This window comes from Lepus europaeus, chromosome 2, assembly GCF_033115175.1.
Source record: "Lepus europaeus isolate LE1 chromosome 2, mLepTim1.pri, whole genome shotgun sequence".
Taxonomy (NCBI): Eukaryota; Metazoa; Chordata; class Mammalia; order Lagomorpha; family Leporidae; genus Lepus; species Lepus europaeus.
This window is the reverse complement of record NC_084828.1, coordinates 85,912,478-85,934,899: the sequence shown is the minus strand read 5'-3', so window position 1 is coordinate 85,934,899 and position 22,422 is coordinate 85,912,478. Positions and strand designations below refer to the sequence as shown.

General features: G+C 43.8%; 1 protein-coding gene across 1 annotated transcript in view; it reads right to left on the bottom strand.

Moving 5' to 3' along the window:
* Nucleotides 1-6,712, bottom strand: part of ATP13A4 (ATPase 13A4) — a 172,291-nt gene extending 165,579 nt beyond the window's left edge. The window contains exon 1 of the mRNA XM_062181236.1: nt 6,571-6,712. Coding sequence (XP_062037220.1) covers nt 6,571-6,712 — 142 coding nt within the window. The remainder of the gene's footprint in view (nt 1-6,570) is intronic.
* Nucleotides 6,713-22,422: the final 15,710 nt, after the last annotated feature.

Here is a 22,422-nt window from a genome sequence, read left to right as displayed (position 1 = left end):
AGCAGTATTATTATCTCCATCCACACATAAGGAAAGGTGACCTTGGATTGAGGCAAGAATAAATACTGACAGAGCCAACACCACAATTCTTGTCTCCAGCCTCCTAATATTGTGTTTGTTTCAAGGATACCCTGCTGGTTTTTCTGCCATTAACAAGTTAAATAGAACATTCAGAATTCAGCAAAACTAAGAGAAGGTAGGCCACTGTTGAAGGCAATGTTTTAACAAATAGTCTGCCATTTACTTAGCTGCTTTCACAGGTGCATTAGCAAGAAGCTGGATCAGAAATGGAGCAGCCAGGACATGAACCAGCGCCCATATGGGTTTTGGTGCTACAGGTGGAGGCTTAACCTCCCACACCACAGCACCAGGCCCAGACTTTTAAATTTTAACTTCTGAATATCTCTCATGTCCAACCTCTACTCATCTACCTCTCTGACAGGGCTGTAGTTTAGTCCTTTTTTTTTTTTTTTTTTTTGGACAGGCAGAGTGGATGGTGAGAGAGAGAGACAGAGAGAAAGGTCTTTCTTTTTGCCGTTGGTTCACCCTCCAATGGCCGCTACGGCCGGCGCAAAGTGCTGATCCGAAGCCAGGAGCCAGGTGCTTCTCCTGGTCTCCCAAGCGGGTGCAGGGCCCAAGAACTTGGGCCATCCTCCACTGCACTCCCGGGCCACAGCAGAGAGCTGGCCTGGAAGAGGGGCAACCGGGATAGAATCCGGTGCCCCAACGGGGATTAGAACCCGGTGTGCCAGCGCCGCAAGGTGGAGGATTAGCCTGTTAAGCCAGAGCGCCGGCTTGTAGTTTAGTCCTTATCCTCTCACCTGGGCCCTTTCAAACACCTCCTCACTGCTCTCTCTTCCTCCAACCATCTTCCTCACTTGATGATGTAACACGGCATGGCAAATCTTTCATTCTGTTCCAAATACTCTGGTGGCTTCCACATTGTGTCAGCAAGGCTTGCATCACAACTACTTAATTCTAACTTCACCAACAAAGATTCTAATTTGTGGGTCTAGAACAAGAGTCTAAGAATCAATTCTTTGTATGTCCTACTTGTTTCTAGTATCGGCATCTCACAGCCAATGTTTGGGGATCTCTGGGAAGGATGAAATGTATACTCATTTGGAGATCTCAAGAAGTGGTTCACAACCCTACACATTTCTCCAGATAAATTAAATGTCACCTTTTCCCTTGAAGTTTTCTTGGACTGAAGTGCTTGTACTGTCTGCACAGCTCCGTATGCACAACTCCCACAATGACATTTACTACATCTCGTTTTCATGTTTGCAGCCTGGGCTCCCTGACTTGTGTGGTCAGCTTCTTGACCACATAGCCTACACCAGGCCCTACTTCCGGAAGGGCCTGACACTCAGGTTAATGCTCTGCTAATGTTATCCTGACATTCTTAATGATTTTTGAATAAGGGGTACCTCATTTTCATGTTGCACTAGGCCCTGCAAATTATGTACCCTGTCTTGCCCACTCAACTGTGAGCTTCTTGAAAACAGAAGCTGTTTGTTATTCACTCAAAATCCTCCTGGATTAGCACAGAGGATACCTGGCACAGAGCAGAGAGGTTTCTTAAATATTGGTTGAGTTCATACGTGGATGGATGAAAGGATAGAATGAAGTACCTAACAGAAAAATAGTGTAGTCTGGCTAATTAACTGCAGAATAAGCTTTGCTTATGCTTGGTAGAGACAAGAGCCAACTAACAAATTCATGAGATTATTGACCATTCCAAGTAAATAACATAAAACTGTCAGTTTTCTCTTTAAATTAGACTGTTCCAGTTTGAACCCTGTTTTCTCCTTATTCTTCTTAGAATGTCAAATTGCAGGTTAATGGGACTTGCAATTACACTATCATTTTCCTTGCTTGTGCCAGGTATTGTGCCAAGTAATAGAGGTAGAGGGAAAGGTTAAGGGGGAGGCCTCGGAAAGGGGAATGGAGCAGGGTCCCTGTCATGTGGAACCAATTCAAACTCACTCCTCAAGAGTTTATATCAAAGATGAGCTGACTTCACGGGAGTTCTGCAGCAATGAATGGAGAATAAAGACATTGGATTTGGCCAGTGTCCCAGCTCCCTGAACACCCAACTGACAGAATGTCTCAGCCTGAACACAATCCCTCCACTATGAGGTCTGTGGTTCACTAGTTCACATTGGCAACCAACTCAGAGGAGCTCAAGGAGCATACTAAGTGAGTGGCTACTGAGATGGGGGAGGCGCTTCTGCTCAGGGTGCTAGAGATGAAAAGACCAGCATTAGCCATCAAAGTGGCCCAAAGTAATGGTTAAGACAAATGGCCCGCACTCGTGCTGAGGGCGCAACAGGACTTCCAGTGTGACAAAGACCGCACACCACCCTGCTGCCACATCACGTGGTTTTAGGGTTGCAGCACCGACTTCTTGCTAGTTTCTCAGAAATGACACAGAAGTTCAAAATGCGTTTCTCTTTCTCTTTAACAATTACTAGGTTTTAGCAACCTTGTACTTAGCATAAATTAATATGTTAAATATTTATGCTTAACTGAAACAATATTATTTCCTCATGGCTCCCCCACCACCATCCTGTGAATACACGCCCAAGTACAACAAGAATATTCTATTTGGATGTCATCTATATCTTTGCACCATGTATCATGCCAAAGCAGAGTGAAATTAGTCACAATCTATTCCTTAAAAGTGAAAGAGTTTAAATTTTTAACATAATACTGATTAAGATAGCATCAGTGATGAAACTGAGAGAGTCTAATGGGAAAAAAAACCAATGCCAAATACACATATTAAATTGCATTCAACCTCAAATCAAGGAAATGCAAAAATAGTATAATCATAAAATATCATTTTCACATACCAGATGAACTGAAGCTAAAAAGATAGAGAATGTTCAGTGTTGGCAAGTATAGAGAAAGAAAGCATTCTCAAGAAGAATTTCTGCTCAGAGTATAAATTGTTAAAATCACAACCATTTAGAACACAATTGAGAAGTATGTGTCAATCAAAATTTAAGGTGCACATCTCCTTTGATGCAGACTGCTTTCTCTAGGTCTTTATCCCAAGGAAATAATCTGATAAATTTGTAAAAATACATATACAAAGTTGTCTAACATAAAAATAATTAGAAATAACAGAAATGTACAATTTGGGAGATTTGCTTAAATTAGAAACAACATGAATGTCTAACCTGGGAAATTTACTTAACACAACACAATTCACCCAGCTACAACTTAAACATTGAAATGCTTACACAGCACTGTAATTATCGAAAGGAAAATATATCCATAGTACAATTTCAGATGTAGTGAAAAGGGTAGCTTCAAAAAAATACATATAGAATAACTCCATTTTTTGTTTTAAAAAATACCTATTTGTATGTGCATGCATTTTTAAGATAATTTATGTTGTGGGGACAGGCACTGTGGTGTAGCCGGTAAAGCCACCGCCTGCAGTGCCAGCATCACTTCCTATCCAGCTCTCTGCTATGGCCTGGGAAAGCAGTGGAGGATGACCCAAGTCCTTGGGCCCCTGCACCAGCATGGGAGACCTGGAAGAAGCTCCTGGCTTCTGGCTTCGGATCGGCACAGCTCCGGCTGTTGCAGTCACTTGGGGAGTGAACCAACGGATGGAAGATCTCTCTCTCTCCACATCTGCCTCTCTGTAACTCTACCTTTCAAATAAATAAATAAATCTTTAAAAAAAAGAGTATGCTGAGATGATTTGATTATGTTTTGCAATGATACCTGATGTGAAAAGATAGATGATGAGCAAATTATATTTTGATATGTATGGGGGCAAAAGAAATGATGGGGAAATAGTATATTCAGTTATGTGCTGGTAAATATTTAGCAACTTGCCATCTGGTGACACAGGATGGAAGTCCTGCTGTAGTATTTACAGATTTCTGCAGGATAAATACTCCCAACATATTCATTTCAAGCTATTAATGTGATATCACTGGGTAATAATGGGAAGAGATGTGTAGCTGCATGCTATTATATAGTATTTTTTTTTTGACAGGCAGAGTTAGACACAGAGAGTGAGACAGAGAGAAAGGTCTTCCTTCCATTGGTTCACCCCCTAAATGGCCGCTACAGCTGGCACACTGTGCAGATCCGAAGCCAGGAGCCAGGTGCTTCCTCCTGGTCTCCCATGCGGGTGCAGGGGCCAAGCACTTGGGCCATCCTCCACTGCACTCCCGGGCCACAGCAGAGAGCTGGCCTGGAAGAGGAGCAACCGGGACAGAATCCAGCGCCCCAACCAGGACTAGAACCCGGGGTGCCGGCGCCGCAGGTGGAGGATTAGCCAAGTGAGCTGCAGCACCGGCTATTATATAGTATTTATATAATACAGATGCAATATATAATTTCATGTAGCAAAATAACTAGAAAGTGGTGAATTTGATTCACGTATGTTTTATAAGTCTGGAAAAAAAAAGTCACCAATATGAGCATATTGATCATATATATCCAAGCGTATACTCATGTATCATATTTACTTCATTCTTTAGTCTCTTTTTATCATTTCAATATTTTGACAATAAATAAGTATTACATTTATAACCAGAAAAAAACTCAAGGGTTTTTATTTTTCTCTTATTTGTTAAAACCTAGGAAAGACAAACAAAAAATCAGGAAACATTATTTTCAAAAGAAGTCTCATGGGTGTCATGGCATAGCAGGTTATGGATGTCAGTTCTGTCCTGGCTGCTCCACTTCCAAACCAGCTCCCTGCTAATGTGCCTGAGAGAGTATCAGAAGATGTCCCTAGTGTTTAGGGTTCTGCCACTCACCTAGGAGATCTGGAAGAAGTTCCTGGCTCCTGGCTTCAGCCTGACCCAGATCTGGCCATTGCAGCTATTTGGGGAGTAAACCAGCAGATGGAAGATCTTTCTGTCTCTCTCTTTCTCTCTATAACTCTGCCTTTCAAATAAACTTAAATTTTTTTTAAAAAAAAGTCTCACTTGCTACAAAACACTTCCTCAGAAAGATTCTGGTTTCTGTAGGGCATTGTTTGAAGCAATGAATCCATGCTATCTTAGCTCAGTCATGGTATAAGGAAATGAACATTCAATGTTCCCAAGATATTTCAAAGTAGAAATAGGTTATAGCAGAAGTCAAAGGGATTTGAGCTCCTAGAGATACTCTCACTTTACAAATAAAGAAACTTGAGTCCCAAGACAGATGTTTTCCTAAAGTAAGCACTGCAAGGCAATAAGGTAACTCAGCTCCTTTCCACTTGTAAATAGTCTCTAGAGAGGATAAAAGTGTGTATTCCTCTCGCCATTATTGAATGAAAAGAGATGGCCTCATTTAAGTGGAGTAGTATTCATTTAGTTGGTTAATTGCAAAGGCCCCTAATACTCTTACATTTGTTTATACAATAGCAGCTCACACGTCTCCAGATTTTACGTTTCTCAAAACACTTCCACATAGATAGACTCAGTGGCTCCTCCTAAAAGCCCCATGAGTCAGGCAGGATAGGAAGGACACTCTTCCACACTTTTACAGATTAGAAAACTGAAGCTGGCTTAGGTACATGGCTGGCCCCAGATCAGGAAGAGCCAGGCCTCTGGTGCATCCTTGCAGTCTCTGGGAGTCTCCTCATTGAGGTCTTTCCACGACCACCTTTTCTGAAGATAATTTCCAATAAATCCTTTCTTCCTGTGGCCCCTGTCTCATTTTGCACTTAAGGATATTACTTTCAGTTCACCCAGAGTTACTACTTAACTGCTGTTTCTTTTATTCTAGAATGAAAGATAATCCCAGGCATCTTTTGGCCTGTGACTAACTCCTGTTCTTTTCTTAACATGAGGAATAAACCCTAGAATGCTATCGCCTCTTAAAATTTGCAGTCATTTCTGTAATCACAGGAATGAGTTTTGCAAAGACATAAACTCAAGCTATAGTACAAAACAAGACATTGTAAACACTGGGTGACACATTTCTAGACAATCTTGGCTTCTAAAGGGGATTAATATAGAAGCCAAAGGGATTGGTGTATTCAGGAAAGACAACTCATGCGGAACAGAACAGAAGCTGGAGAACCTAAGAAGATCAGATGTTCTGCTTAGCTTTGTCTTATGAAGGGAGGAAGTATGTTCTGTTAAAGAACATGCCCTTGGGAAGATCTGAAAAAGGTATCAATGGGCTATGTTCAAGTCCAGAGACCAAAGAGCTGCCAACTTAAATGAATCTATGTGGAGCCTCAGCTCCTGGATTTAATCTCCAAAAATTCTCTGGGCATCAGTTTTTGCATCTTCAAAATGGGGCTCATAACACCTCTCTTACAGGGTTATGGCAAAAACTAAATTAACTAGTGGCTAAGAAAATAGTCTGCAAACTACAAATCAGTATAAGAATGCCTAGGGTATGTGGAAGATATATTGATACTTATTTGAAGGTTGGTGCTCCGGGTGAGAGATGGAGGAGTGAGTGAAAGAGGGACATATTGTAAGACACAGCGCCAGGCAGGTGGCCAGGTTTCCCCAAGTGGAACAGGCTGGGGAGCTCCAGAGTGCATACTAATGCTGCACCTCTGCTGAGAACGCTGGCCCAGTGACTCCTCACCAGAAAACACAGTGTCCCTGGCCAGAGCAAAGGCCCTCACAGAGCAAAGCCTAACAGGGCTCTGACTGCATACAAAGCGAGGCCGACATCCTCTCGCCTCTGGTGGTGCTGCTGCAAAGTTCAGCCATAACAAAATCGCCATGTTGGAACGTGGAGGCTGGGGAAGGTGCAGTAGTGCCTCTAGAAGCACGAATGTCTGCGAGAAAGCAGATGCTTCTTAATAATGCTTGCATGATGCATTGTTGAAGAGCAGAATGACTGTTTAGGAGAAAAGTGATGTGTTTCTAGATGGGGGGGGGGGGCGGGAACAAAACACATCACAGGAAGAAGGAGCAGCTGCCTTTTGGTGAAAGGTATTCAAGATGAGCGTAAAATGTCCAGCTTCATATCAAGAGTAAGGAAAGTACTTCTATGAAGAAATAAGGGAGATTTCTAACGCAGAACCAGAAAGTAATTTCTGGAGAGGTTTGTGTAGGACCTAATGGCAATTGTTGGCAGTCAGATCTGAAAGAAATAAGGACGTGGCTAAGAAAGTCACCTGAATTAAGGTGCCTTTCATTTCTTTCTGATTTTTTCATCTTTGATAGAGGAAGGGATCTACTCTTGAAGGTGCAAAAAAAATGCTGTTGCTATAGGAACAGGTAAGCAGATTAGACTTGAAAGACCAGTTTTAGAACAAAGAATGTAATAGTCAGGGCTAAAGCAATTAACCAAGAAAAAAAAATTTAAGTAAATATCTTTCAGATTTGTTATTTATATATTAATTCCAGACAGATAAAATGCTATTATAGAATGAGAGCATCCCATTTTAACATTTTAATTACATCATTACTGGCATAAAAGACTATGCTTACACAATTAGCAGAAAGACCTTATTAAGCACAAGCGCACACTTCTCTCTCTTGATTACATTATGATTGAGAAATATAGCTTGAAATCCAGCAAGAGCATTAAGAATCATCTTTGATTGTCCCGCAGCTCCCAAGAGGGGAACATATCCAAAATAAGGGAACCAGTCAGCAAGAGAAAGTTGTCTGTGGCGCATCTCTGTAGCTCAGGACCTACAGAGAAAAACTCCAGAATTAAACAGACAAGTGTGTAGGTAGTCGTTGGTATTTTTTCTACGTCTTCCTTGTCCAACAGACTCGGTGAACGAGATGTTTGAGAAGAGAAGGTCAAAGACCCCGTGCGCTGAGGCTTCCCTGCTGATGTTCTGTTCCTTGCTATCAGAGAACACCCTGCTCCTCACTCCCCACGTCAGGGATGGCTGACGGGACTCAAGGTTTCAAACAGAACTTGCTATACCTACGAGGCGCAAGAGGCAACCAGCAGGGCGTACTGAGCTTCGTGCCCCTTCTGTCTGATTTTCAAAGAAAGCATTCTTGATAAAAAATGAACACAGTACGCTCATTCTAGCAAACGTCTGCCGTCAGAGGTAACATTTCTGGGACAGGGAGATGTCTTGGACACCACTTTTTCCCATGTACCAGCAGAGCCAAGTCGCAGAGGAGTGTGTGAGAGCGTGTGTGAGTGCGCACGCACGAAACTGTGCGTGCGTGTGTGTGCTGTCAGAGGCCGGGGAACGAGAAGAGGGGAGTGTGCTAGGGTCTTACCATCTCATTCTCTTCTCCTTCATTGAGCAAAGCATGCTGGCCCTTCTCAAACTGCTCCCCCATGAAAAAGTTCCTGCTCGGCTGCTCCCTGGCCTCGCTGAGCACACACCGCCAGGACGAGCGCGCCCAGCCACCGCCGCTCCCCAGCTGACGGAAAGAGTTAATGATCCTTCAGGTTGACACTCCTGGAGCACACACCTCTCTCAGCAAATGACAGCACTTGGCACACGGAACTCCTCCCACCAGTCATCCCCTGCTCACAGGAATTTCTGGTTGCTCCTTGCCAAACGCAGCTGTCTCAAAGGAGGCTGCTCTCATGCCGGTCCTTTTGTGCCCAACTTGCAGGCAAAGAACTCATTGCCCGCCCGGTGCCTGCCAGCATCGGACATCTGACTGCAAAGCCAGCAGGACAATCCCGAGTGGGCAGGACCCTTCCAGGGAGGAGCCCGTGCAGGAACTCCCAGGTCTGCCTTCCCCACAGGAACTAAGGAATTGGGGTGGGGGAGGCTGGCTGAGCTGCAGATTTTATTTGATTAACGAAAGTCCCAATCCCTCTCGGGTTTTTAATAGTACCTCCATTCATTTTGCTTCCAAAAGGTACAACGGTTCTCTAATCCCCTTCAAAAAGATTTTTGCAATCACATTTTCTTGTACATGCAAAGAACATTCCACTTAATATCTGTGTGGAATTAAATTTACTTTTTGGAAAAACACATAGGAAAAGACAAAAGTATCATCAAGCTGTTCCAGGAAGTCTCCCTTTCTTGAATTACGGGTGGTTAAACTCTTAGGGAGATCTAGAAATAAAACATTCAAGGGACTGTAAGGAAAGATTCCTTTTTTGTTCATTCATACATTTACCCAATAAACATTGTTTGAGCACAGGGACTACATGAAAAAATCAAGTCGTGCTTGCTTCCCTTGGGCTGCTGTAGAGACTTGAAGAAGCCTGATAGAAGGTGGGGTGTTATTAGGAGAGCTGGGTCAGAAGAGAAAAAAGGCTGTTAGCGGTCGCGATGTGAGGCAGAGGCACACACACTTGGAAGAACACCTGGCTTCCAGCTGCTTGTCTGCACTGGCCTTGCTCAGCGACCGTCCGCCCTGTAGGAACTGGCTTTTCGCATCTGGCAACATCTGGCAGGACTGCCGAGGCAGCAGAACAAGAGATTCGCACAAGCGGACCGCACGGTGCTGTTGGTATCATCAGACTAAACACCCGACTGGACAGCTGGTGGCCATGTGTGGTGATTGAGGGCATGGGCTCTGAATCTGGGGTCCCGGGTTCAAATGCAGGCTCTATGAGGTGTTAGTTCAGCTTCCTGGTGATACAGAAAGTTACATAAACTCCCTAAACCTCTACCTACTCACATGTAAAATATGTATGGTAATAGAATCTACTGCCCCAGTTTTCTGAAGAATACTGCCCAGCAAAAATGAGGCTTTCAGTTAGGAATAGTTATTTTCCCCCTCACAGTGTAGTCTCCTTCAAGCTAAGTACGCTACTGGCTCAGATGCCCCCAGCCTCACCTGAGTAACCCTAATAAACCAAGACTAAGGGGATGGGGGTGTGGATGGTGTGTAGAAAACCTTGAGCAGAGCCTGGCACAGGGGCACAGCGGGTTAAGCAGCAGCTTGTGCTACCGGCATCCCATATTGGAAAACCAGTTTGGTTCACATCCTGGCTGCTCTGCTTCTGATCCAATGTCCTGCTAATTAGCCTGGGAAGGCAGTAGATGATAGCCCAAATACTTGGACCCCTATCACCCACATGGGAGACCAGGATGGAGCTCTCAGCTCCTGACTTCTGCAGAGCACATACTTGACTGTTACAGTCATTTGGGGAGTGGACCAATGGACCAAAAATCTGTCCCTGTCTGTTTCTCTTCCTCCTTCTGTCACTCTGCCTTTCAAATAAATAAATAAATATTTTTAAAAACCCTTGAGCAAATGGTAAAATATAACTAAAAATGTGTAAGCAAAGCAAACTCATTATATTCATTACAAAAAATATAGCTCTGCAAGTTGACAAAAATTACTAGAGCAGCCTGACCAAATAAATAAAAATAAAATTAACATTTTACCCCAAAGTCAAAATACAAGAAGTATGGAGCTTTTAGGGAAGATAATGAAGATGATCTGGAATCAGTGATGGCTTCACAATTTTGTGAAATACTAAAATTCACTGACTTGCCCACCTTCAAAGGGTGAACTATATGGAAATAAAAGTTTATATTTTTATAAAAAATTATACCTCAAAAAGATAAGTGAATATATCATAACCCTAGCCAGCAGGGTTACTCAAATATTTATTTAACAGAGGGGGGAAAATAAAATTCCAAATTGCATCTGAAGAGCTGGGGTTGAAGAGTATAACTATATGTGAAGTGAGCAGATAAGGGTAGATAGCTTCATTTTACCAGCTGTACCTGGCAATACTTGCCCTCTTTCCTGCTGGCCTGGCTCCCAAATGCACTTGGCAACTCCTGACCCATTGTGGGATTCAGACAAGTGTGCAGTTAGAGGAGAAACTGCACACAAACTTACCCCAGCAAATAAATGCAATTATGCTGTTAACAGCATTTAGGCACCTTGAACAGGAGCTAAGTCCCCGATGTCATTAAAACATCTTAAAAGAAGGGCCAAGCATCCATGGAAAATCATCAGCCGCAAGGTAGCCCCGCAGATCTGAGACCCACTCTGCAATAAGGACAATTTCCTCACTTTTCCCAGGAGTTCTCCTGGGAAACATCCAAGTCTGACCTATGACAGCATGACTCATGAGCAGGGCTCACCCTCACTTAGTGCTGCTGGTCTACGCATATCTAGAAACAGGGTGAGATTCTGTGGGAAAGCAGAGAGAACATCACCATGGGTTTTCACACAAGAGGCGCGAATCTAAACAGTTTGCACACAGCATTGCATACAGTCGATACTGTCATGGCCACCCTCATGCAGTAGCAAAGGCAACATAGGTGCAGGAAAAAACTAACTCACCTATATTAAAGCAGTAGGTGACTGAGTGACTATATGGGCTTAGCAATGCAGCTCTCCCAATCCATGATTCTGGTTACTAAAGCACCATGGCTTCCGCAGGTTTATTTGACACATCCAATGTGCCCTGTGTGGAATACAGCACTCACATGATCAGGAAAGCCTCTTTGTGGAGGAAGCATTTGAGAAAAATCTAGAAAGTAAACAGAAAGAAATTCAATGGTGGTAACTCTGGTGCCCAGAGAGGGAGTGTGGCCAAAAGAAAGAACATTTGGACTGAACAAACCATTGGAGGGGGAAACACAGGATCTTGCTTAAAGCCCATCACCCCCACTGCCGGCAAGAGGCATGTTCAAGATGATGAGGGAAATGAGATATGTCAGGAAACAGAGATCATGGTCATTCCAGGCAAGCCTTGAATGCTCACCTGGGTCTGGGCTTAATGCAACAAGTACTGATAATATAAATATATGTTTTTCCTGATCAGCCTGTACTCTTGTGAAAGCATCGCATGCATAAAGTGCTAACATGACTCTATCCTTCTACAGAATATTGTATGTGTAAAGACAGTTTCCTGGAACCCTCTAAGATAAATTTCCCATTTCCCTTGAGACCCTGTTGGAAAATTTGTTCTTTTTTAAATATTTATTTTATTTATTTGAAAGGCAGAGTTGCGGGTGTCCTTCTTCTGCTGGTTCATTCCCCAAATGCCAGCAATGACCAGGGCAGGGTCAGGTTGAAGCCAGGAGCTTCATCAGGGTCTCCCCTGGGGGTACAGGGACCTTAGCACTTGGGCCATCTTCTGCAGCTTTCCCAGGTGCATTAACAGAGAGCTGGATTAGAAGTAGAGCAGCCAGGACTCAAATTAGCACCCATATGGGATTCTGGCACTGCAGGTGGCTTAACCTGCTACGCCACATTGCCAGCCCCGAAAATTTGTTCTTTAAATCAGTCTCTCTTCCTGTAATTTTGCCTGTTCAATATCTCCATTCTGTACTACATGTGCCTCACAGGTTGTGTATGGTGCGTTGAGAATAGCAGATGTAGATTTTGTGTGGTCTGGATTCTATTTTTTTTTCATGATTTATTTATTTATTTGAAAGGCAGAGTTACAGAGAGAGAGGGAGAGACATTGACAGAGAGATCTTCAATCCACTAGTTCACTCCTCAAATGGCCTCAGCAGCCGGAGCTGGCCTGATCCGAAACCAGGGGCCAGGAGCTTCTCCTGGGTCTCCCACACAGTTGCAGGGGCCCAGGCACTTGAGCCATCTTCTGCTGCTTACCCAGGCACAATAGCAGGGAGCAGGATCAGAAGTGAAGCAGCTGGGACTCGAACCAGTGCCCATATGGGGTGCTGGCACCACAGGTGGTGGCTTTACCCACTAGGATACAGTGCCAGCCCCATGGTCTGGATTCTAATCTCAATATTTTGCTGACAGATTCCATTCATTCATCCATTTAACATTTATTCTATTAACTTCAATATGCTAAAACTTGAGATAGATGAAGAACAGAGATAATAAAGTATAGCTTGGGAAAATTAAGTGAATTGGGAATCAAGACCCATACTAAAATATATTTTCTAAAACACATGTTAATTACTCTCACTGGAGTGAGAGATGAAGTTCCAGTAGGGGATTAGGCCAGGGAAGCTACCTGAAGGCAGAAGCTGCTGACCTAGATAAATGGACATGGTTAGGGCAAGCACTGTTGACAAGGAACACTAACCGTGCAGCTCTCCAACCCATGAGTCTAGTTCTAAGGCCCAGGGTGTTTGCACACATTATGGTCCAAGAGGAAAAGTTACTTCAATCTCTAATTCTGTCTCTCATTTCTCCTCAAATACTTTACCCCAAATCAGATGAGAAAGGAAAATGAAAGAGAGAATAATTAGCTACCTCTTTGCTGATCCAGTATCTCAGCTTGCTTTTGCTTATCCCAGGAGCACGTCTGCAGCTCTGAGCTGTTCTCACCCCCTGGGTGTCAAATAGAAATGATGGCAATACCAGTTCCTCTGCCAGGACGGTAGAGCTGCTGCTATCACACTGGCATAGCCCATTCAGATGGTGTGAAGATACGTGGTGGTAATGTTTCATCATGCATTAATTTCCATCTTTCATCTGAGAACTCCACAGCGCATTACAAACATTACTCCTTGCAACATCTCTGTGATGCGGGCAGGTGAGTCATATTATTACCCCCACTGGGAAGCAGTAGGAACTGAGTCATAAAGGGTCACAAGGAAGCGTTCAAGGTCATGTGTCCTCAGCATGGAGTGGAACCTGCACAAAGGCAACGTTTCTGCCTCATCATCACAGCCCTTCAGTGCTCATTACACATATCTGACATTCATAAAGTACTTGAGGTCTTATTTACAGAGCTTCACCCAAACTCCAGGTTTTACTGTTATTACTAATTATCCTAATCCTCACTAATACCTAATCTGTGGACCACACTGTGGCCAGCAAAGATCTGATGTCCCGAAGGGGAATTACTTGCCTCAAGGTGGTGGTATGAAGTTTAATTGAATTAATTAGCATTTGTAAAACATTTAGCAGCCTTTGGATTAAAGAGTCTAATATAAAGATACAAGGCCTCCCCACTAATTACAGGAGAAAAGAGCAGGCAAACAGCTGTCTTTGTTTCTCAAAGGATTTGCTCTTAACCATCCCCACTCAGCAGTGGATTCTGACCCTCTGCAGGATGGCTCACCGTGCTTTATTTTCCCATGTGCCGACGAGCCCACCGCCCCCCTGCTTTCTGTTATTTCCAAAAATAAATAAAAAGCCTCTCTCTGGAGGGAAAACAGCACCCCTTCTGGGATGCTTTCCTTAGCTGGCAACTGGTGCGACAATTGCAGGTCATTAAGGACAGTCTATAAAAACAAAAGCCAGAAGAGTCCCCGTGCAGAAACAGCACGCCAGTCCACTTCATTTTCAAAATATGTAATCTGAAAATTTGAATACACAAAACAAAACATGTTAGGGAGTGATGATTAAGAATCAAGGACAGTTACAACTAGACTGGGCCTTAGGTCTTGCTGTGGAATCTTCATCATGTCTCAGGCAAAGAAAAAACAATCGAGGAAGACAGTGTGATAGCTTGTCCCCAGCCATAATCTGTGAGAGCTGAGACTCAAGTCCTGTATATAATGTACTTTTTTAGCACCATCTTGCTACTCACTTTTTTTTAAAGGAATCAGAATAAAATTCCTTAAAATGACCTCCTGAGAGTGATATTGTGGCACAGCAGGTTAAACTGCCACTCACAATGCTGGCATCCCATGTGGGAATGCTACTTTGAGTCCTGGCTGCTCTGCTTCCAATCTGTCTCCCAACTTACACGCCTAGAAAAGCAGTGGAGATGACCCAAATGCTTTAGGCCCCTGCCACCCATGTAGGAGACCAAGAAGGAGTTCCAGGGTCATTGACTTTGGCCTGGCCCAGCCATGGCCATTGTGGCTATTTGGGGAATGAACCAGTGGATGGAAGATCAAACTCTCTATGTCTATCTCTATCTCTCTATCTCACTCTTTCTTTCTCTCTTCACTTTTCTTTTCATTTGAATAAATAAAACTTTAGTAAAAAAAGAAAAGAAAAAACTCCCTAGAATATTTCAAATGAGATTTCATTTATAAAGTATTGTTTTAAATAGAAGTTTTCCAGAACTCACCAGTTGTATAAAGCTATGATCATGGACTTGTTAGGGCAAACCCAATTTCTTAGACAACATTGAGAGGACTTGGAACATAGCACTGGCCCTACCCAACCAAGTAAAAAAAAAATCTGTGCTCGGGGAACTGGAGAAATGTCAGGTGCTAATGAAAGAAGTTCAATCATCCAGGCAATGGAAGCTGATAGCAATCTCTGCTTACTGCTCAGAAGAGCAGTAATCCAAGGTGGAAGGAGAAAGAAGCCACGAGACAAAGTGGAAACTTCCCCAACACACAGTTAAGTCCAGCAGTGGGGCAAGTGATACTTGGAAATCCAGACAGGAAGTTGGATCCAAGGGGCCTGACCTCTAGGTGACTAAGCCCCACTCAGAAACCTTGAGCCTGGGCAGTGTTCCAATTCCAGATGAGAGTCTGGCAAGAGAAAGGTGAGTCTTTACTCCTAGGAAAGATCTAGGGCTCCAGACAAGAACCTGGGAATGGTAGCACCCACAGTGGACCTTAGGTTTGGGAATGAAGTAGAAGCCCAATTAGCAGGAGCCTCAGGGTAGACTCGTGGGCACTGTGACTTGGTGCTGAATAGTGGAGAACAAGTCCAGGCTGGATTCAGTGCGCTTGTGTAGGTCTGGAATGATGGGGAACTGGGCTGAGCCCCAAGTGGGGAATCAAGAGCAGGTACCTGTTGGGAATGGAGAAAGGTACAAGGCTAGAACTCCACCTGACTCCTGGGCCCTCTTGTTTAACATTCTTCCAAAAGTCCAGCTTGGACTGACTGATGCTGGTTACCTCTTTCATCTGTAAGTGAGGTGCTGCATGGAGGGAGGAGCATCAAGAAGATACATCTTTGATACCTTGGGAGGGAAAAAGAATTAAAATGAATGACTAATGACAATCAGAGCTTTCATTTGTGTATTCCATATGTTTTCCAAAGCCCTAAGCAAATTGGTAATGGGGAAGATTACCTCCTGAGCAAAAAAAAAAAATAAAATAAAATCCAGTACTCAAACTCTCTTCCAGCTAGCATGGCACCTCAAACAAACAATCTAAATAAAAACCGTGCTCGAGCCGGCGCCCTGGCTCATTAGGCTAATCCTCCGCCTTGCGGCACTGGCACACTGGGTTCTAGTCCCAGTCGGGGCACCAGATTCTGTCCTGGTTGCCCCTCTTCCAGGCCAGCTCTCTGCTGTGGCCAGGGAGTGCAGTGGAGGATGGCCCAAGTGCTTGGGCCCTGCACCCCATGGGAGACCAGGAGAAGCACCTGGCTCCTGCCATCGGAACAGCGCGGTGCGCCAGCCGCAGCGCGCCAGCCGCGGCGGCCATTGGAGGGTGAACCAACGGCAAAGGAACACCTTTCTCTCTGTCTCTCTCTCACTATCCACTCTACCTGTCAAAAATAAAAAATAAAAATAAACCGTGCTTGCCATATAGATACAATTTTAAAATTAGTCCCCTGACTTACAACCCGATCTCTGTCACTGTCCTGGCGCCTCCCTCCTTTGCACACCCCTATGAAACACCATGTGCGTCTGCCATGTAACTGTAACTGTACTTCTCCCTCTGCTGGGAATGGAGCCCAGTCTTCTCCCCCTTCTGTTCAGTCTTTCTCTGGTTGCTGGCTGGTTTCATGCTTTCTTGGTTGCTCTGTTTATATCTCATTCATCCCACAGGAGACAGCATAGACTAGAAGTGGTTATTCATCCTTGGAGTATGTCAGTCATCCAGGAGCTTGTCTATATCCCACATGCCCTGGTCCCAGCCCAGATCTACCAAATCTGAATTCCAGTGGGTGGAAGCACAGAATCTATATTTTGCTGAGTATGGATATGTTGTGCTTGTACTATTTAACAAAAGCTAGAAGGTCGGGGGGCAGGCATTTGGCACAGTGGTTGGGCTGCACATGGGATGCCTGCATCCCATATCAGATAACTGAGTTCTCAATCCCAGCTCCTCTGCTTCCGTTCCAGCTTCCTGCTAATTCAGATCCAGGGAGGCAGCAGGTGATGGCTCAAGTACTTGGATCCTTGCCACCCAACTGCTTGGGTTGAGTTTTGAGCTCCTGGATTCAGCCTGGCCCAGCTCTGTTTGTTGTGGACATTTGGGGAAGGAACCAGTGAACCAATGAAGAGGGGATATCTGTATGTGTGTCTATCTCACAAACTAAATAAAAATAAGTAGCTTCTTTAAATATAGAGATAAAAGAATAAGGCAAATCTGTTGTCCAGACAGGATATCCATGAAATGTTAACTACAAAGTACAAAGCTACAGAATACTATGTATTATATGATTCCATTTTAGTAAATGCAGAACTGCATGTGTGTGCATTGGGCTCCATGAGAGGATATTTAAACAAACAAGTCCTTGGATTTGGGATTCTAGCCTCTATCCTCTGGCCCCCTCTGCCACTCATCTCCCAAACACTTGCTGCACTGAAACCAATTCCAGTCCAACAATCACGAGTTTAAATTATGACTCCACCATCTCACAGCTATGAAACGCTTGGCAAGCTATTTAATTGCCCTAAGCTTCAGCTTTTCATTTATGAAATGGGATACTGTTCTACTGTTCTACTCTCTGGGAGTTTTGCAAGGATGAGTAAGATAACATAAACATCCCCAGCCCACTGTCTGTCGAATAAGGGTTTCTAAAGAAAAAAAAAATAATAGGAAAAGTCAAAAATAACTATACTGGAGAACGTTTTTCTTTACAAATATAAAAAATAAAAACAAGAAAAGTGTGTCATCTTTCTAAAGCAGCTTACTGATGGGTGCTTGGAGAGTGCCAGGTGATCAGGACGGAGATTCAGAGTGACCAGCTCAGCACAGGGGTAGGGGCCCCATGGACAGCAGTCACAAGACTGTCATGAGCATCAGGGAAGACAGTGTAAAAAGCAGTGCCTTAGTCCTCGGCACCGCCGGCGCAGCAGCTGAGAGGAGGAAGTCAATGTCAGTGGGCTGTCTCGTTCCCTGGGAAATGCAGATGCGTTTTGTATGGTTGTTCTCTGGGGGTCATATACCTGCCCTTGTTCTGTTAAGCACTCTTTGTGCTGCTGCCCCAAATTCCAGGTTCACTTAGTGGAACCTAACACCTCCACGATTCTCTTTAAATTTGGCTCTCCCAGCTTTCCTTTGCTATGATACTTTTAGTCCGTATGATAGAACAGATGGTCTCCAGCTTGTACCTCCCCAGAGCTGAGAATTCCATGTGTCTGGGCAGCAGCTGGCCTCCCCCCTACTCAGCACACCTGCGGCCCTGTTAGGCCTGCAATCTGCCCTCAATAGTCTATGAATGCTCCTGCACGTGCAGCCCAGGCTGCCGGTGCCTTTGTGCCCTTAGAAGATGTGAAGCATCATAAGAGCCTACCACACTTTCCTTCTATTACCAGAGCTACACACACACACACACACACTGCGAGCACACACACTGCCAGCACGCACACTGCTGACATTTCCCTTAGGCCTAACGTCAGCAGTTGCCTCATCACTCCTTTCCACCACAGTTCACACCTTTACTCCCACCCCTTACAAGGTCTACTGCTCATTTTTTCAATCCTTTTGGTCAAGGCCCTTCTCTTGTCCCAGAGCTCACTAACAAAACCAAATGTTGTGATTCACAGTCTTTTCAATTAGTATTAAAATAACTAATGACATACTCATGATCAGAGTGAAAAGGTGTCTTCTGGAAGACTGTTAATGTTTATCAAATAGACTGATTTTTTTATCAAAAATGTTAATGTTTATCAAATAGATTGTTTATCAAAAAGATTGATTTACTCAAAAGGTAGAGTTACAGAGAGCCAAAGAGCCAGAGGCAGCAGCAGAGAGAAAGAGAGGCTCACTCCCCAGTTGGCCTCAATGGCCAGAGCTGTGCCAATCTGAAGCCAGGAGCCAGGAGCTTCTTATGGGTCTCCCAGGTGGGTGCAGGGGTCCAAGAACTTGGACCATCTTCTACTGCTTTCCCAGGCCATAGCAGAGAGCTGGATCAGAAGTGGAGCAGCCGAAACTCGAACCAGCATCCATATGGGATGCCAGCACTGCAGGCGGTGGCTTTACCAGCTAAGCCATAGCTCCGGTCCCTCAAACAGGATATATTTATAATAATCATACAGAACACGAATGTTTGCCATGTGGCAAACATTGTTAAAACTTAACTCATTTCATTTTCCTGTTAAAAACCCTATGATACAGGTACAATGATTATCACCACTTTATTGCACTTTTAGAAATTGCTCCTAAGAGAATTATCTTGGATATATTTAAATTGTGTGAGCACAAAAACTTATCATAGCATTATTCAAACTGAATATTTATGTGTCATAGAATATAATGCAACCATTAATACAAAAATTTTCAGGAATACTTAATAATGTGAAAATGGTAATCAAATGCTAAATGAAAAACAAGGCAAACAAATTTTTAAATTTTTAGATTTATGCACTTATTTTATTTGAAAGGCAGAATGACAGAGACGGGGAAACAAAGAGAAAAAGAAACAGACAAGACAAAGAGCGAGAGAAATTTTTCATCTGCTGTTTCACTCCCCCAAATGGCTGCAATGGCTGGTTCTGGGGCCAGATGAAAACCAGTAGCCTAGAACTCCATCCAGGTTTCTCAGGCGAATTAGCAGGAAGCTGGGTTGGAAGCAGAGCAGCAGTGACTTGAACTGGCACTCACCTGTTGTGCCACAATGCTGGTCTCAGGATACAAAAATTTGTACGTGAAACAGGCGTCCAATATTTTCACTGGGTGTGAACACTGGAAAGAGAGAGCGAATAGAGCAAAATCCTTCCAGTGAATATCTCTATGTGGGGGACTACCTTGCATTATTCATTTATCTGTGTCATCTAATTTCCCATAATAAATGTTTTTGTGTTATGATCAAAGTAAATGTATTAAAAATATATTTTGCTATAGCAGAATTTCTTTAATTTCTCCCAGAGCCCAAAGCTTTGGCTTCCCCATTAGGAGTTGTACAACCACTTTGACAGAGTCCATGAACTCCAAATTCATATTGTTCCCAAAGATGAGTAGTCAGAAATGCAATGGAGTTTAATTACACAGAAAATATCCAGATAGAAAACCTGTGGGCCTCACATGGTGGCAGGAAATGAATCCTCATTAAGGACCCACAGAGTGCTCGCTTCGGCAGCACATATACTAAAAAAAGGACCCACAGAACTGCCTGGATGCCCTAGGAAATGGAAAAGTAGCTGTTGCCTTGGACCTTCTCTTTGCTGCCAGGATGCTTCCTTCTTCAGCAATTTTTGCATCTCGATGCTCTTCTTGCTTTCTTTCTTCTACCCAGCCCCTGGTTCTCCCATATCCTATTGGCCCTGGTTCTGTCTGAAGCCAGCCTGGAGTTTCCTCTAAAAGGACTCCCCTTCCTCTTGATTTGTGAGCCCAGGCAAAGCAATCCCATCCAAGATCCAGGGTCTGTGGATGCACCCTCTGTTAAACAGGGCCACCTGATGCAGCACCGCCTTCCTTTGCCAACGGGCTCCAGGAGAAAAGCAGATTCTTTCTCTGGAGAGACAAATGACAGTACAAAATCTTTCACCCAATGGCAGGCCATAATGGACACTCCTCTTGTACTGTAACCATTATCCCCCCCCACACACACACACATACACACGCAGAAAGGAGCGTGAATGTGTAGTCACCCTAAATCCAAACTGGAGGCCAGGTCCTGTGTTTAATTAGTTGGGAGAATATGTACATGGCTGTGAAGGTTGCTCCTCTACAAAACAGGACTAATAACCTCATAGGATTGTTAATAGAATAAGAAGTATACACCGTGGTGTATAAAAGTTTACATAAAAACAGCATCCAGACCTTTGCTTCTATCACCACCCTCCAATAAGAGAAATCAAAGCTCTTAGGGAAAGGGCTGACATTAGAAGAGGGGAAGCAAATATAAGATGAGCCTGCAGCTTGTTGTAATTCCATTAAATTAAAAAGAACTTAAAAATAAATGGCAGAGGCAAATCAACTGGATATAGGAGTAACTGAAAGAGCTCCCAGTAGCCAAAGTTGGAACACTTTGAGCAAGAAAATTTTAAAAAGCAGTACTGGGTTATAATCCAAAGAACAAAATACTCCTGAAATTTCATAGATATGGATAAATTGTAGAATGAGTAAACAAATGGGGAAGAAGAAACAAATCTTCCATGAGGAAAAATCCAAATAGTTGATGGAGCAATGCTCCCACCAGGACAGTTTTACGGCTCCCTACTCCCTAAGTGTGGGCTCTCCTAGTGACTTCCTTCCAAAGACCGCCTCACGGACAGGGTGAGATGGGAGGGAGAAGAAGTTTCCTGGTGGGGAAACTTGACGGACCCTCTCCAGCCAGGGTCAAGGCCAACAGGAACAAGTCTTGTTGAGAGTATGCATCCTTAACAGAAGGAGGTGAGAATGGCATTCCAGCTCTGTGCTCTTCCTCCCCAAACCCAGAATTCCCGTCCAATCACAAGACAAACTTTAGACAAATTTCAATAGGAGGACATTCTACAAACCACCCCTCTAGTACTCTTCAAAACTGTCAAAGTCATCAAAAACAGGGAGAGCTTTTAAAAATTGTCAGGGGCAAAAGAGCCTGAGACTTGAAAACTAACGGTAATGTGGTACTCTGTAGGAGGGGTAGGGAACCTTTTTTCTGCTAAGGGGCATTTGGATATTTATGACATCATTCCTGGGCCAAACAAAGTTATCAACTTAAACATTAGCCTGCTATAGATGTATTGATTTTCTAGACCTACCTACGGTTGCCTTGGCAAGGCCAGACACAGTGATTTCATGGGCCTTATGTACCCCACAGACCAGATATTTCCCACCTCTGCTGTATGAGAATCTGAAACGGACAGAAAACATTAGATTGAACAAACAAAATATGAAATCCTTATGGAGTTTATTAATAGCAATATGAAAGTACTGATTGATTAATTACGGTAAATATACCATACTAATGTAAGATGTCAGCAAGGGAGGAGCTTGGGTGCAGGGCATTTGGGAGCTCCATGTACTGTCTTCATGAGTTTTCTATAGCTCTAAAACCTAAAATTAAAAGCTTATTGTAAAAATTGAACATGAGGCCGGCACCGTGGCTTAACAGGCTAATCCTCCACCTTGCGGCGCCGGCACACCAGGTTCTAGTCCCGGTTGGGGCGCCGGATTCTATCCCGATTGCCCCTCTTCCAGGCCAGCTCTCTGCTATGGCCCAGGAAGGCAGTGGAGGATGGCCCAAGTCCTTGGGCCCTGCACCCGCATGGGAGACCAGGAGAAGCACCTGGCTCCTGGCTTCGGATCAGTGAGATGCGCTGGCCACAGCGGCCATTGGAGGGTGAACCAACGGCAAAAAGGAAGACCTTTCTCTTTGTCTCTCTCTCTCTCACTATCTACTCTGCCTGTCAAAAAAAATAAAAAAGAACATGAAAATATGCTTTGTGAACCATGAAACATAATATACATAATTGTTTCCTCATTCTCTGTCTTTTGAGAGGTGACTATTTATAGACTCCATTGTTATGAAAAATGCATTTCTTCATTATTTATCACATGACCATTTTATTAAATGTTAATTACAA